This window comes from Myxocyprinus asiaticus, chromosome 44 (genome assembly GCF_019703515.2).
Source record: "Myxocyprinus asiaticus isolate MX2 ecotype Aquarium Trade chromosome 44, UBuf_Myxa_2, whole genome shotgun sequence".
NCBI lineage: Eukaryota > Metazoa > Chordata > Actinopteri > Cypriniformes > Catostomidae > Myxocyprinus > Myxocyprinus asiaticus.
The window spans coordinates 11,756,229-11,774,752 of NC_059387.1; the positions used below are offsets into that span (position 1 = coordinate 11,756,229).

At 37.2% G+C, this 18,524-nt stretch overlaps 1 protein-coding gene across 2 annotated transcripts in view; it reads right to left on the bottom strand.

The window, feature by feature from the left end:
• The window catches only part of LOC127434712 (piezo-type mechanosensitive ion channel component 2-like), a 185,453-nt gene that overhangs the window by 101,211 nt on the left and 65,718 nt on the right, over positions 1-18,524 (bottom strand). For both annotated transcript variants that reach the window (XM_051687610.1, XM_051687609.1), the window contains exon 4: positions 12,903-12,945. In XM_051687610.1, coding sequence (XP_051543570.1) covers positions 12,903-12,945 — 43 coding nt within the window. The remainder of the gene's footprint in view (positions 1-12,902; positions 12,946-18,524) is intronic.

Consider the following 18,524-nt stretch of genomic DNA (forward strand, 5'->3'; position numbering starts at 1 on the left):
TCATTGGCCTTTTTCAAAGATCAGAGGTGTTCGGGGCTCCCAAGGGCGACCCCTAGTGTCACAACATCGACACAACTTCGAGTGAGTGACAGATAGGGAACAGATAATAACATATCTAAACCAAAATCAACCAAGCTACTGTACAACATTCCTCCTCACTAAACAATGGTGCTCTTCTGGCTGTGTCTCAAGTGCATCAGTTCTCGTGTGTTTCAAATGCCAATGCAATTACATAAGACGCGCACACTGCTGCTGACTGGAAGCATGATTTAGAGTTAAAAAAAAAACACTTCCTGGTTTCCATGGGAACAGAACCTGTGTCTCTGAGCCTGCTCATGCAACACTATCAAAAGCACCAGAGGAAAATATAAATTTTATTTGAATTGATGCAAAAATGTCTGATGGGAGATGCCATTTGCAAGTAACTCGGCAGAATGGCGTCGATTTCAGAATATCGGAACATTAATCAATAGTAATTTCCCATGTGTTCATGTTGGGAATACAGCCAATTGAATTTCTAAAAGTATAACTGGAACCTTTTTTTTTCTGAAATTCGTATTTCATACGCTAGAGTGTGTTGCAGCAAAAGTTCAAATTGTGAAATGTAATGCAGTTTCACCTCTCAAGTGTAGGTGGCCTAACAATGTTGGCACCAATGTTCACTAAAAAACATTGCATGCTCTTCAATATTATCTACTGAGAGTAAGTGGAGAATATAACCAATGTTGTATCCTTACGATTGACTGCCAAAATGTCAGTAGGAAACTGAGATTTCGCAAGCTTCTTTTGCCTCATTGTTGATTGTTGAACAAATGTTTCAGTACGATTGGGGCGCAATCCCTGCGTTCAAAGCAAAGAGTCTTTGACTAGCTTCAATGTAATTGCTTTGAAGTGTGCAATATTTGATTAATAAAACTTAAGAAGTGGCAGACGTTATGCTTAACATGCTAAAAAAAACAAATGTGTGCAATACGATTGGCTCACAACACAGATGCACTTTGTAATGACATCTCACTGTATCTAAACAGTTTACAGTGTTCGAAAAGAGTCGCTTTTCATCTCACCACGCTCACCACGCGAAAACTGTGAGCAGACGCAACTAGAAAAAGGAGGTTGACAGATGGCACTGATTTGGGTAAAAGCAATGAATTATGGGAAGCACTAAACTTCTACTTATAAATTTGGACACTGAATCAGCAATTAAGTGATTGAGTTAGATTCAAAAACATACTGAGATGTTGATATTCATGGATTAGTGGTAAGTCTAGAGAAGCAAAGAATATTTTTGCTTGGGGAAAAATAGAGTTTTGTTTTAATGACCGTCAGTGAACACAGAAAAGGAATGTGAGTTGATGCTTGCTGGTGTTACACCAGGTGTCTCAGTGGGAGTCAGCAAGCAGGCTGATGGATCCGAGAGACCGCAACGAAGCCAAATGGTAGACGTTACCTTCGCCTTCCCAGGGTGAGCGGCAAGACTCCAATGCTTAAATACCAGTGAAATGGAGCAAAGATCAGCTGCTTATACTGCAGCCAAAAAGAAACTGTCCAAACAAACTGAGGCAAAGGAGCCTTTAGAAAACAAACTAAACAGAGCCATCAGTGATTCAAGAAAATTCCTGCTGAGACGAGACTTCTTTTTGATGCATTAGATATGGCAAATGGTGTGTGCAAATATTGATACAAAATTAAACTGCAATAAGTCTTTGATTTCAGGGCTTAAGGTTGCAAGCTACTTTGCAACCTTAAGGTTGCAAGCTATATATATATATATATATATATATATATATATATATATATATATATATATATATATATATATATATATATATTTACACACACCGATCAGCCACAACATTAAACCACCTGCCTAATATTGTGTAGGTCCCCCTCGTGCCGCCAAAACCGTGCAAACCTGCATCTCAGAATAGCATTCTGCCACAATTATACAGAGTGGTTATCTGAGTTATCATAGACTTTGTCAGTTCGAACCAGTCTGGCAATTCACCATTGACCTCTCTCATCAACAAGGCTTTTCCATCCACAGAACTGCCACTCACTGGAGGTTTTAATTTTTGGCACCATTCTGAGTAAATTCTAGAGAATCTGTTGTGCGTGAAAATCCCAGGAGATCAGCAGTTACTGAAATACTCAAACCAGCCCATCTGGCACCAGCAATCATGCCACGGTCCAAACTGTAACTGAGATCACATTTTTCCACCATTCTGATGGTTGATGTGAACATTAACTGAAGCTCCTGACCTGTACCTGCATGATTTTATGCACTACACTGCTGCCACATGATTGGCTGATTAGATAATCGCATGGATGATTATTGGTGCCAGACAGGCTGGTTTGAGTATTTCTGTAACTGCTGATCTCCTGGGATTTTCACACACAACAGTCCCTAGAATTTACTCAGAATGTCGCCAAAAACAAAAAACATCCAGTGAGGGGCAGTTCTGTGGATGGAAACGCCTTGTTAATGAGAGGGGTCAGTGGTAAATAGCCAGACTGGTTCGAACTGACAAAATCTATGGTAACTCAGATAACCGCTCTGTACAACTGTGGTGAGAAGAATAGCATCTCAGAATGCTATTCTGAGATGCGGGTTTGCGCTGTTTTGGCGGCAAGAGGGGGACCTATACAATATCAGGCAGGTGGTTTTAATGTTGTGGCTGATTGGTGTGTATATATATATATATATATATATATATATATATAAACAAAGTAAGACAAAGACAAAGCAAGAAAACCGCATTTGAAATAATCAAGTTATTCTCTGCTTTAACGTCATACCGTGAAGAGGCACGCACACAACACTTGCGTACATTAGATAAGTCGGTAAGAAGTAAAGATAAAGGTGTTTACATGCAAAGCAAAATCAGGCAAAAATCTACCAGTGTTGATTGTTTTTTCTGTATATTTATTTTATATCATAAGGAGTTTATGACTTTACAACAATAAAGGAAAGCCATTTAAGACGTTTACATGACCACACACATTGTCGGTTTACAGACATGTGATCGGCTTAGCACAAAAAAGCAGGAAAATGTACCAAGCAAAGTGGGGGACAGCGAAGACGGCCATCATCAGTTATCAACATTAGTTAACATGAACTAACAATTAAAACCACTTCTACAGTAATTATTAATCTTGGTTAATGTTAATTTCAACATACGTACATAATAAAAAAATGTTTTAAATCAATAATTAATAATAATTATAATTAATATAATAATAATAATAATTTTCTTTATTTATCACACATTATACATTTGTACATATACAGTGAAATTCTTCTTTTTCACATATCCCAGCTAGGCTGGGGTCAGAGTGCAGGGTCACTGTTAACATAATGTATGTTAACATTAGTTAATGCACTAAGAACTAACAATGAAAATTTGTATATTTATTAACCAACGTTAACAAAGATTAATAAATGCTGTAAAATGTTGTTAATTGTTAGTTCATGATACCTAATGCATTAACAAAAAAACCTTATTGTAAAGTGTTACCAGTAATTCTTGACAAACACATAGCTATTGTTGATCAGCACAAAACCACCCAAACAGAGTGCAGAAGTTATAAATCTATAGCCAACATTTGGGAAGGGATCATATCACAAGCTTGAAATATGATAAACATTGGGTCGTCTCATATTGATGCTGTCATCTCAGTGTTTTCCCGCACACAGCCGCTATAGCGTCATTAGCCAATGTCTCAGAGGTCAATGTTTGCAGAATTTAAAGAGATGTCCCTCAACATGTACTGTTCCTTTGCTGCTTTTACAACGGTCACGCTGATTTTTCCACATCAATGTGAAAATGGCAATAAATAAAAATTTAATATTACATGTTATTAGGAGTGTCGACCCCTCTTTATTGTGTGGCTAGTATTACTTCTGAATTGTACATTTAAATTCACAACGTTTTTACAGAGAGCGTTCTCTCAAAAGCTCGTGTCCAAAATTACTTTAGACAGAACATTTTCAAATATCTGCACTGTATCTGCAGGGTTTTATGATTATACATGCAATGGTTTGATATACTGGCAATGACCACTTATATGTGAAGATACATTTCATGATTTCACTGCAAATATCACGTCAGTAAAGCTGGAATTGCAGCTAGCGATTTTTAACCTGTCAGCAACAGTGGCAATGGTTCAAACCTGTTTTATATCCAACCATTTTACTTGTCTTGATGAATTAAAATAAACCTGTCTTACTTGAACGAAGTCCTGGCAGCGAGAATCAGGAGCCTCCGTCTTGCGCTTTTTCATCAAAGTGTGTGCGTGACGCAGAAGCAGCTGTGAAATTTGAATGAAGTTCCGAGGGAAGATTGAATGACACTTTTTTGGGTGAAAAATGCTTATCGAGAATGCACCGGACAGGACATTGTCGATAACATATAAACATATAAACGATAACATATACATTTTAATTGTTAATTTTCTTAATAGATTTACACAATTCATGCGGGTCACATTTTTAGGTTGGAAAAAAAAACAGAATTCCGGATTAATCTGGAAGAATCACATCCCTGGCTTATTAAGCATAACTGGTGTAAGAACGTGCATGTAAACATGCTCAATGACGACAGTATTTACATTTTTATGCTATTTTTATACACTTTTCCTTTGTTTGTGAGGTAGATCATCCTATGTGGGCAACAAAAACATTAAGTAATTAAAGTAAGTCATTAGTAACTGTAACCGGTCCTGCTCAACCCGCTCCACACGGGATTTGAACCAACAACTCTAGCATGGGAGGCAGGCGTGCTAATGAGGAGGCTAAAGGCTATAGCCTCTAGCATCAATAGCTAGTGCGCCTCTTGAGGCCAGGGTAGTAAGGTTTACACACACTGCACAGCACGTACCAGCTGGCCACTGTTACATAACAATGGAGGTAACAACACTGTATTGAATTTCAAAATAACGCTGCTATTTATTGTATGAATTGCTCAATAAAAAGCAACCTAGAAACATCAGCTTCCACATTAACTTTTAGCTTTTCTTAACTTTTTCTAGCTGTGAATTAAGATTAATTACGTTTTTGCATATCGAGAAAACCAATGTAAATATTAAAGCCTACAGCTTCTGTTTTGTGTATTTCTTTGAGTTATTCATTTAAAACACAATTAAACAAAGGGTTGAAAAATCACAGCCTCAGACTTTGATGATCATCATTTACTGACTTTCAATTTTACTTTTAAATGTTTTTTTTTTTTTTTCATTTAAATAAGCTGTAGTTATTAGAAACTTAAAAGATTGTACTTAATCAGTATTACTGAGTAAATATTAAAACATGCAAAACTCCTTTAGTCAGACTCGCATGCTCATCAGGACTCATGAGTATAATTTTGGAGCTGCCTGTTTAGCCCCTTTCAAAATGGAGGACCAGCTGGCTGTGAGGATGAATCATTGAACCTTAATGTTTGCAAAGTGAGTCAATGAAAAACTCCACTCTACAGGCCTACACAACGGCCAGCCACAAGTTGAGTGGATGCCACGAATCATGTGTACACTTCATTCTCAACCTGTCTGAGACATGCTAATTTGTTCCTATAAATGACTTGTTGTTGGCTAATAAGATTCAAGCAAGTTTAGTCTACATGACGAATAAAGGGGCTTCCTTCTTTGATAACTAGCCTTTTGCTAAATCACACTTTAGTGACTGCAAGTTTGGATTTCAGCACAAACAAACCCAAATTAACATCTCTACACATCGCAGAGAGTAATTATACCCTAATTATTTGTACAGAAAATAACAGTGAGTCCAAATGTACAGTGCATGCTGAGAGGGCAGCATCCAAAGATGCGTTTGACTCACTTCTATCCAAGAGCAACACGGTGTACAGTGGCGCGATTCAGGGTTCACATGGCATTGCTTATAAGGAACTGCCTGTTGCAATCTCCCTTGTGTTTTAATGGTCTGGTTTAATCACAGATTCAAGATGAACACTTATGATTTATTCTGTTTGAGCCCAATTTAAACAGAAACACAAAAAGGGTTATTTTGACATGTCTACTGTAAGTTCGTACTGTACATTTTTCGGCTCATAGGCCCCATTTGTGACCAATTATTTTAGCAAGTGATGTAGGAAGTACATTTTGATATAGCGTAACAGAACATGTCACATTAACAATGATTTGAAGAATGCTTGCGGTATTTCATATTGATAAATAATTAATCAGATCAGGCATTCCTAAATGAGGAAACCTTTGTCGAAGCCTCAGTTATGTCAACCCGATCTCATGAAAATTCTTAAATAATTTACAAGTTGGCTATTTCGTATGGTCTCGCACGATGTTGTTCGCATAAACTCGTACGACTCCATTAGAAATTCCCGGATGTCTAATGCGGAAGCGAGAGTTCTGCGCACGAGGCGTTAAGGACATACTTATCAATATTATGCCCTTACCCAAACCCTTTATGAAAGGAAGCTGTTGTGTGTGACAGAAATTGTCGCGTATTAGATGGAAACGTTGTCCAGCGACGTCATTGGCTGTAGTGAAAGTCATAGGAATTCAAACGAGTGCAGTGGCACGATATCATACGAATTAGCCAAATTTAGAAAAGTCGTACGAATCCTGACGATTTCGCCATGAGAGTGTGTTGGTTATGCTATAATTTGTGAGTGTTTCTCAGAAATCGCAAATGCTAGACTAAATAAAACTTTGTTTGGGTGAGAAAACCTGTTTGCAAAAATATGACTTTAAAATTGAAACTGATCAAATTTAAAAAATACAGACTACGGTACACGACATGAAATGTTGATATGATAAAGAAAACAAATGCTCAGAAATGACTTTCATAAAAGCATGGCCAACTTAAACGCACATAAAAATGGAAATAATGTAATTTTATTAAATCTCCATGAAAAATTCATTAAACATTCCTTAGGGTTTGAGTCAAAATCTTGTATAGAAGTAGCTATTACAGTAGTGTGGTCTACAAACCTTTCATTTTTAAATATTTGGGTATATTCCAGAATTCTCAGGGCTTGGATTTTTGAAGGGGCTAATGAAACTTACCCGATCAGACAAGTAGCCTGATTAAAACGTCAAGAACGGATAAATAACCGGCTATTTTTGTGATATAGCCTTGTCTTGTGCCACTTATTACAAGCAGAGCATGACATTCGCCATGGGATTGCGGGTGTTGCACACAATTTTAAGTTCCATGTTCATAATGCAATTCCCACACACATTTATTCACGTTAACAAGTACAGTAGTTAAGAATTTGTAAACGAAACAACATAGATCAAAACAATCAGTGCAAATAATTAGTGCTACTGAGTCTCTCTCTGTCTCTCTTTCTCTTTCTCTCTGTCTCTCTTTCTTTCTCTCTCTCTCTCTTTCTCTCTTTCTCTCTCGCTCTCTCTGTCTCTCTTTCTCTCTCTCTCTCTCTCTCTGTCTCTCTTTCTCTCAGTATTCCGCAGCTCACTGGACACGTGTCGAGTTTAGTGTAATCGCACAGTGAGCAGCGAGCTGTCGTATATTTACTGAACTTATGTATAAATCTGTTGATTTGACATACAAATGGCGTTATACTGCGTCTCTGCTAGCGAGCAACGCTGTGAAACTTTCGCTTCAGTTTACGAACAACGATGCAGACAATAGTGCATGCGCATGATTTTGGAGCAGTCTAGTTTTGCTGCATCACATCGTGCAGCTCATATTACAACGCCTTTGACAAGAAAGGCAGAAATAGCAAAAATGCTTTGTGTAAAACGTTGCATAGGTGAAGAGAAATGCTTAAAACAGACAATTTCATCATCCTTATATACACCTGTTACATTTCTCATCTCCATCTCTCTAACGCTCCATCTGACGTATACAGGTTTCTCTGCCTTGTGAATCAGTCTACTTTAATAATATAAGTAGGCATATGTACCGATTTATGTAATATAAATAATATGTTAATAATGTACATACTATACATGTTTAAAATATCATCCTATTATTTCTTTAATAACTTTTTTTTTTTTTTTTACATAAACATCATAATTGATTTAGCAGAAAAGTCCCCTCTTTTAGGATTTCATCTGTTAATTTTCAGTGCATTTTATCAACTTCTAATCTAGTGAGCGTTGACTTGAACTCTTAAAGGGACAGTTGACCCCAAAATCCCCAAAAATTACTCACCTAATGTTTTGCAAGCCCTTATGACTTTCTTTCATCCGTGGACCACAAAAGGAGATGTTACCATTCACTTTCATTTAATGGGGAAAAAGGTGAATGAAAGGGAATGGTGACTGGGACTAACATTCTGCCTAACACTGCGTTTCATTTTAATTTCTCTCATCTATGGGCTTGGAACTACATGAGGTTGGGTAATCATGACAAAATGTAAATTTTTGGGTGAACTATCATTTTAACTGTTTAAGTATTTGTTAAAGATATTTGCCAAGAACAACAATATAAATGTAACACAATTGCATCATGTCTTGCTGGGAAATGAGTGACTGAACGAGAATATTGATGAGAATATTGCTTCTGCATAAATTACATTTACACAACAATTGACTTTTTTTTTTAACTTATTTTTCTCTCCGAACAAGTAATGTTTTTTAAGGACAAGCATGTGACAATGCTTAATGTCAAGCCCTGATTTTTATTTGTAAGTTTTATTATAGGAGCCAAATTAAAGATTTTTTCTATTGAGGGTGCCAGGATTTTAAATTTGTGTCTCAGGACAGTATTATGGATAAGTTGCCATGGCAATGCTAGGTGGTTACTAGGAGGTTCTGGGTGGTTGTTAGGTGGGTTTACTGGCCCACATCAAAAGAGCCCTCCCCAAGTCTCTATGATATTCTGGTCTCTAAATAAGGCTCGGGTCCATCTTTCAATGTCAGTCTATGGAATTGTTTTTTACCTGTTTTATCATCCACCAGGTGAATAACGTACCGTAAGTCAGATCAGTTAGAAAAGTAGAACCACACCTCTCCTATCCACACAATATGAGGTATAATTTATATCCATAGCACAAGTGTGCGGGGCGACATACACACTGACGCTTCATACTTAGGTCAACATGAGCTTATACAGACCGTTTTGATAGGTAAATTAAAAGTTGACCAGGCTCTCGAAACACACACAATCTGCTAAACCATCAGTTGTTTAGGCAAAACCATTTGCAGACATTATCGAATTGCAATGCATACATCACAAGAGCTGCATAAGGAATTATTATGTAATCTTGCTCTGGGTATTTCATCATCACACATATGGTTTGTGCTAGACTTCCAGACACTGCTTTTCCTCTACAGTCAGGTAAATTACACATGTTTTTCACTAACATCATACAGATCTGACACGCATGTTGTTACCATTTCCAGCTGTCTTCACAAATGAGATGTGTTTTCTGTCACAAGCCTCCTCACTTCTGCCAATGAAATGCAACTGCAGGGCCTAAAACAATCACTTTGTATTTAAAAGACTTACTGTTCCTAATAGATAGCCAAACAGTCTTACCACACATGCATGTCTGCATGCATGTACGGGTGTTTCTTCAACTTCAATGTGCACAAAATTGAACTCCCTTAAACACTTTTTACAATTTCTGTTTTAATTAATTCATCCACCAACAATTTCTGACAGTAAATACATGCATCACAGGGACTTTTTATATCTTTTTTCGGTAACATCATGAACATTTTCATCCAAATGTAATTTCTCTCATATCTCAGATTAGGTATTGTTTTCAATATCATTTTGTGGTGGAAATTTGGACATTTTAAACATTTTTAAAATAAAATGTCAGACTTATTTTACTGGCTAAGGCTAATTTAATAGCTAGCATTTTAATTATCCTAAATTCACAATGTCACTATAAAAATATTCAAAAACTTTACAATGAGATTCTATTTGTCAACATTAATAAATTTATCATAAACTAGCAATAAACAATGATAATTCACAGAATTAATAAATCTTAGTTTTATACACTCAAAACAATATTTTAATCTATTTTTAAGATGTATGCATTTACATTTCATTAAAAAAAAATCCATCAAACTGATTTGTGTAATGTTTCACAAAATTAAATGTAATATATTTCTTTATTTTTTATTTTTTATTAAATATTACTCAATTCAATTTAATGGAATTTTGAAACAAAATTAAAATGTGTAAATTTTAAAATGATTTTTATGTGTGTGTGTGTGTGTGTGTGTGTGTGTGTGTGTGTGTATATATATATATATATATTATTATTATTATTTTAATCTTAAAAAACATTTGATAGTACAGTATGTGTAGAAATAAACATTAACCAACATTTATAAATAGTGCAAACAATTTATTCATTGTTAGTTCATGTAAACTATTGCGTTAACTTGTGTAAAGTGTTACTAAAGATTTTGTTCTGGGTAAGTCAAGGTAAGTAATATTTGCCTAGACTTGATTTTTTTTTTAGCATGTTACACGTCTCACATTTTATCTTAAGCATGGTCTTCAATAACAGTCTTGTCTTCTTTGTAAACAATTGCAACTTTCAAAATCCTGAAGACATGGTCAAAAAGTTTCCAAGACATTTTAATGCAACCACTATACAACTAAAAAAGTTGTTTATATCTGTTATTTTTAATAAAAATCAACCCCTAGTACATACTGTACTAGTGCCCGCAGTAAAAAAAAAAAAAAAAGCCATTACACAGTCTGCCAGGTTCACCACACATTAGCATGTCTACATGCACACATGCATGAGAGATCATAACCAAATGCCTTCCTTTCACAGTTTGTTTACAGCCTGTCTTCGGCTGGACCACTGCCAGAGTCTGACCTGTAGTGCGCTACATGCAAACTGACGCCATCTTTATTCGTGCAGCGCTGTCGCTGCTGTCTGATTAGCATTCATCAGTGTCAGCCACCTGCTTTCCAGACTCCAACCACTCAACAGGAAGCACCCAGACAGCAGGGTTTACAGCCAAGAGACCTCAGGGAGCGACACCAGCCATTGCGGCCCAGTGATAACAGTTGCTTACAAAGAAGACAAAATGTGTATACAAGTACTGTAAATACGATTATAAAGATGAAAAAGAAAAGAGGGACTTGTAAAAATGGTGCCACCCACTACTGCCTAATGACTAACTCAATCAAACAAGTCAAATTTAGGCTGGTGCCTTGGTTCAGTGCCAACCTGTCAATGGGTCTATACAAATTACCCAATGCATCTAGGGGTAAGATTGATTTATTGTTCAAGAAGTGATTTTGGATTTGAAGTACAACATTAACTTGATCCAGTGGTTTGATTTATACCAGCAAAAAGACTGATCACAAAGGGCAAAGATACTCACTTTTAGGTGTGTGAATGGTTAAAATGAAACAACAAACCATCAACAAGCCAATCACACAGAGTCTGTATGTAATTATTGCTGGTGAAAGAAGAGTCAACATCTAGTCATTTGACCAACACTGCGAAGAACTCTCAACAACAGGAACCATGTGGTTAGTCCAAACAACTTGATAATGCCAATCGACAGCCAAACAATTCTAGTGAGTTTAATGGCAAAATAATGGTATTGAAGATGAAATCATCTTTTGATTGATGTAAAAAAAAAAAAAATCCTATATTAGACTTTATTTGGACTCACGATGAAAGACTAAAGCCCAAAGTACACTTCGATTTTGATGCGAATGCTCAGTGTCTGCGTACAGGTGAACATGAGCCTGTCAAAGTATACTCCATTTGATGTGCATGCATACACAGACGGTTGGCACATAAAGATGTCTTTATAGTCCTTCAGAATCGAGTTATACAAATGCAGGTATCTCTAGACCTCCTCACACACATGTTCTTGATGTGCACATCCACTGTTGTTGTTTTTACCTTCATCTCCTGTTATTTACCGGCAATTACATCTTCTTCTAACATTTCTTTGTGACAGCAAAGGCTCAAATGTGAGCATTGTCACCTATTGTACACACTAATTTGTGCAAATATTTCCAGGCGCATGCGCATTCTGCACGTTCAAAGACGCGCGGTTAGAAAAATCAGGCTGCGAGTGTTCAGTGCTTGAGCACTCTACTGATGACTAGATTAGCATCACGCATCCTGTCCTGTCCATCCTTGTCTGACCGAAGTATACTTTGGGCTTAAGACATGAGACTTGATTTAGACTTGGCCTTGAAAGACTTGAGACATGATTTGGACTCATGACAAAAAACACTGCATGGTGGTGCTTTTGTGGGCGACCTGGGCAAATACGACTTGTGCCACCATAACCTAACCCTAACCCTAGTCCCGATTCCACCCCCACCCTGCTCCCTAACATTTTCTATCTCCTCTCTGACTTTCTCTGTCCATAAATGGCAAAAAAGGCCCAACATTTAGAAAGAGAAAAGTATTCTACTAAACCCCATCTCATCATGCTTTAAAAATAAGCATTTTAGCTTCAAAGGAGGTCTATTAAGTTAATCCTCTGTGGCAGTCGTTTGTGTGCAAAACTAAACAATGAGCTGAATTCAGATGCTGCAGTTTGTGTTGTTTTGAATCTCCAAACTCTCAAAGGGATACTTTGACAGTTCAGTTGATAAATTGCATCATTACTTTACAGTTGGATGACAATACCAAGATTTTGTTTTCCTTCTTTAAACCTTTCATAAAAAATATTTATCTGTATCTTTCATCTTTCTGTCATAATATAATATGTGAGCCATAACAGATGGACCTGCCGTGATCATGTTATAATTTATATTAGGCTAGATTCAATTGCACTGTATTTGTAATATTCAGTTTTCCCTAAGTTCTGATGGATCATCCGTCTGACCCACGCCCAGGCTGGCGTTTCAAGCGTCCAACCAAAACACTGCACACTCTGCAAGCATACAATTCTTTCTCTGTTTCCAGCATTCACACTGAAGCTTCCAGATCTCTAATTTGAAAGATTTCTCTTACCTTTCAAAGCCCAACTGCTGCATTGATCTCTTCCATGATGAACCTGAAAAACAACACAAGAAAGGGACTAAAAACCTAGTACACAAGGAGGAAGTGGCATCAGAGAGGATGCTTCCAAAGCATAAAATCAGATATATAGTCGGTGTAGCGCTTTAAGTTGCATTTTCACTCTAAAATTACATTTTCACCCCACTGACGTTAGGTTTAGGGTTAGGGTTTGGGAGTATGGTTAATAGAATATAGTAAATTTTGGTTAACTGTATTCCATCATTTACAACTAAAAATACAGCTTGCTTTTAGTGCCAATCTGTGGACATTTTACCCAGAAACTGGAGCTCACAAGTGCTCATACGTTCAACAACACTTCCAGCTTCAGCCACTGGGGGCAGTAGTTCAAATTCCAGAAAGCACAGACCAATTTCAGCAGGACTTTTGACCTACTTTTGCTGAATTCACAGTGTGATCAGTCTAGCTTAATGCACGTGGCACTGTTTGTTTGTTAGTCTGTCTTTTATTAGATTCAGAGAGATGATGTGTTGAACAGAGAACAAAACATATTAACCATTTACGTCATCAGAGCCAGGAAATGACTTCTAGAAAAGGCAACATGACATATGCTGAACCTGGTGTGCTCGCATGCTATAGACACCTCATTGACATTGCGCCATAGATTTAAACCATATGTTGTAAAACCACACATAGCGACCACAGAAGCAGTCCCACTCATTGCACAAGCCTTGATGCACAAACCTTACAAAGAACATTTGGCAAGGGCTAAATAATCATTGTAGCCATATTTCAGATAAAGTGCAAACAAAACAACATGTTCGCTTGGATCGGTGATTCATACGATGTCCCTCCAGAGTCCTAAACTTCAGTCAGATTTGTACTCATGGACGTCTATTTACAGGGACACTTCCAGGTATTCTCAGCCATTCCAAGGGCAAGGAAGGGGAATTTCGAGTGCTTGCCAAGCGCAATACACCGCCTTTTTCGGTTGATTCTCCGAGATCTAAGCTTTTGACAAATTATAAGTGATGCAACTAGGCTGTGGATTGCTTGGCAAATGTAGCATATCCCCCTCACCTGAAACATTGTAAGTGATTATTAGGAGCATCTGGCAAACCACTAAACCTTCATACCAACCAGGAAAATGCTGGGAACCAAACCACTCGTATATTACTGCTACCCGCTATGATGTCATGTGACAACCTCCAACATGTATTTGAAACCGAATTAGATTCTGCATCCTTTTTGGGGCTATAATGTGTTTACAAGTACATTTTCAGACCACTGGTTTTGTATTTCAGGGCATCCGTTCTTAGTTCACCATCAGTGCATGCCAAGAACAACATGTCAGGCTGAATTTACTTTATTCTCTTATTGTGGACACCTATGACATTGCAACACACACTGTGATTTGTTGATGTTGGCCAGAAAGACATCTCCTGAATTTCTATTGTATATTGTCCTTTGGCTGTTACCTTCACTGTAATAATATCTACTGTAGAAAGCACACATGTAGTACCTGAAGTTCACAGACAGTTTAACTTAGGTACACTCATCTCACACACATGCAAGCACATGATATGTAACTCTACTCAGTGATTTTTTAAATATGTCTTCAAGATTTACACCATGCAGTTTCTTATGACAACATATAAAATATAAATGCCGCTACATGCTACATCTAACTGTGATGCCACCAGTTTTCCCTCATAATTAATACAAAGTTACCAGTATAGCTTTATGTGAGCGGATGGGAAAATGTCAGAGTGCCATACAGGCAGTATTTTTTTCTACTGAGGCCATATGTACAGTACCTTTGGCACAGAGCCCCTATATATATAAAAAAAATAATTAAAAAAATTAAAAAAAAAAAAGATTCAGCATTCCCCCCCATTTACAGCAAGTTGGGAAGAAAAGTTAATACTCTCCTTCCATTTTGCACATACAGAATTAGTGATTTGTGTTGACTGAATTCATCAGGATCAGCCCTGTTACTAAAGTCTCTATAACTACAAACTAACCCTTGAGTGATTCAGGCCTAATTTAGGCCAAATTTGAGAGATTTTTTGCTTAATTTTGGCTAAATCTGCAACCTTTTAACTTGCAACTGTGGCGGGGTGAACAAGAGACAGACACAATGGGTGTAATGTCAGGCCTCAGAGAGGCGTTTATTTTAAATAACAAACAAAAAAGGGAATTAAAGTGTTTATTGGGGAAAAGTGTCCAAAACAAAGGGGACATCTGGAGTCTTCGTGGTGAAAAGTGGCTTAGTGGAGGTCTGGCCCAGGAATAAGGTGCGGGGTCCGGTGGTTGCACGCACCCCCCTCTTGGGTCCGGGGTCAAGGGGCGTCAGCATCTAAATCAGCCTAATCTTACCTGTGCCACGGCACTTAAGGGGAATAGCATCCTGGCCCATCGGGTGTGGCATGTGCTCTCATCCCTGGCGACACACATAACCCGTGCCGGGGTACCATCCCTGCTCCGCTCCTGGACTTGCAAGGATACCAGGGTGCATGCATGGGAGTTAGAGACGGGTCCCCTGAGGAAAGGTGTGCTCTGCATTTTAAAGGCAGCGGTACTGAGGCTCTATTCACCTCATCATCTGCTGCCAAACGAGGCTTATTAAATTGCGCCTCTCCTCCTTCCTACCCACTCCTGTTTTGAACATGGCTGAATGATGGCCTTAAGAAGAGGCGGGGCGACGATGACATGAGGGAGGGACGGGTTGTTCTGCCACACTCTATTACCCATTTTTTAATGCAACCTTTAAATTAGGATTTCATTACTATTATTATTATTTTTATTTTTAATTTATATCTATATCTATATCTATATATATTGCTAGCAAAATCACACAACTCAGTTTTAACTGTATTCAGACATGTCTCAAATTTTGGTCACAGGGTTGAAAAACTTTTGTTTGATTGATTTGTTTGACTCCATGAGGTGGACGAACAACTTTTCCTGAAGGAAAGCACCTCCTTTCACTAACATATTGTTGAAAAAGAACATAAATGCTACTTTTTCCAAGAGTTGGAAAGTGCCTTTATAATCAATTTCTTCCCCAGACTGGCTCCTGTTGCCACAGGTGGACATCTCAAGGCCTTCATAATGAATAACTGCCAATGCACTCAGGAAACCATTCAGGATGAGGTAGAGGGGTGGTCTTCTAAACAAAGACTGCTCAACTGAAAGTTTGACTTCTTAATATTTCTTTGTGGGAACACAAAAGATACATTCAGATGTAGATCCTGCTGAAACAGCTAGTATTCATTTCAGACTATCTGAAAATTTAGCAACTCAGCAGGGAAATAAAAGAGCTTCTGGTGTTCTAAAACTCCATGCGAAGTGACATAAATGAAGAATGCAAAATAAATCTGTGGGAAATCTGTTTACATGGCTAGATTAGATTTAGATGTTTTTAGATGTGGTTGTCATTTTAATTGCCAAATTATTTTCACAAAAGAACCTGAGGCTAAAAAAATTCATTCAAAAAAAAAAAAAAAAGCCATCCATCAAATACTTTTTATTTTATTTATTTATTTATTTTAAATGCAGTCATCCTCAAGGGTGTCCATATGTAGTTTTACTGCATGGTTAAAAAAAAAAAAAAAAAAAAAGCACAATTTTTTTCATACCGTTAAAGGGGAAAAGGCTAGCTTATGCAGAGAAGATCCAGAATAATTAATTTCTTCAAAGCATGTGAAGGAGGACAGTAACTCTCATTAAAGGAATGCAACAGCAATTTATATTAATTGCAAATTATCTTTCATATTTTCTTTTTTCATTACTTCAAATAGCATCACACATTTAATATAGACTGATAATATAGTCTTGCTTAAAAATGTGACAACTTGCTCTGACAAAGAAGTATATAGGCATATAAAAGGTATTGTTTTAGTCTACTGCTGTAGGTAATTCTTTTCTAAAATCTTGCCAATTGTAATTTATAGGGATGGTTCATCCAAAAATGAAAATTCTCTCATCATTTACTCTCTCTCTCTCATGCCAACCCAGATATGTCTGTCTTTCTTTATTCAGAAGAACACAAACAAAGATTTTTAGAAGAATATCTCAGCTCTGTAGGTCCATGCAATGCAAGTGAATGGTGATCAGACCTTTGTAGCTCCAAAAATAATCCATATGCAGATTTTAAATCCATATCTTCTGAAGCGATATTATAGGTTTGGGTGAGAAACAGATAAATATTTAAGTCCGTGTTTTACTATAAATTTCCACTTTAACTTTCACTTTCAGATATAAAAGTGAAAGTGAAAGTGGAGATTTAGAGTTAAAAAGGATTAAATTTTGATCTGTTTTCAGCCACACCTCTTTATACAGTAAATGATGAGAGAATTTTCATTTTCTGGTGAGCTATCCCTTTAATGTTGGTTAACTTTAATGTAGTAAAGGTTACAACAATGATAGCACAGAACTTTAGTTTTGAAAATGCAATGCGTTTTCATTGGCAAACGTTGAGGCTCCATTTTTTTTAATGGAACGCCCACTTTTCACAAACCAGTTCATTCCAAATGAATAAAATCAAGTCCTGCCCTACATTTGTTTTCATTGAAATCCTGTTTCACTCTGAAGTACATCACATTTGCAGAAGTAAAATGTGAATGCTGTTTCATGTTGACTTTAAGTTCACTGCACCCCCCCCCCCCCCCACCTCCCATAAAATCCAACAAATTCATTGTCAGTGACCTTAAGGAAACAGAGAGTTACATCTAGCCTTTGTTAGAAGGTAAATGTGGGACAAATGTGAGTATTTTTAGAAAGCAGCGAGCTACACGTCCTGAGGAAGTTGATTGTTATCGGCCAAAAAATATTGACGCACATACACAACGAAGTGTGTTCAGCCGTTTGTTCTTATTGCTGGCAGCTGTACAGTATGGTGACAGATGAAAAGGCTGGCACTCACACAGGGTTGCTAGAGCTCATGCATATGGCATTGAGGAAAACAATGGCTTATTAATTCTCACAATGAGGCCACAGCGGGAAGTGGAAAGAGAATTATGCCACCGCTTTAAAGATAGTTTACAGTTTGAAATTCAGACTTTGATTGGCTATAAACCCTTTATGCACTGTCGTCGACATGTAAATAATGTGGCATTTTATTCTTCATGATTTGTGAATTCAGATGACATCATCCTCCGCTCTGCAATTGGTCGTTTTAAATTTTACGACTCTTCATTATCTGATGCAAATAGCTCCAAAATTTGAACACCTAGAAGACTGAAACCACTCTCATCTTGACCAGTCTGATTTGTGAATTTTTTCACAGCAGTTTGTTTTCCTATCAACCCTTTTTAAGTCCATGAGTTGGGATGGTGACAAATAAGCGCTCTTCACTTTTCACTCTTCACTTTCACATTTCCAGCAAACACGCAGTCTGGGTTCATGCAAATTTACTTGTTTTATATTGAGCCTGATTTGTGAAAACTTTCACAATCACATTTGTTTGTGTTTGATTGCGTCTTACTGCTCTATCCACATTGCCTTGAATAATAATAGGAAATCAGCTTATAATTCTAAAAACTGGCCATCTTCACAGGTCACAGTATGCTCAAAAAGACCTTGATGATTTGTGAATTTTTTCACAGATCAGTT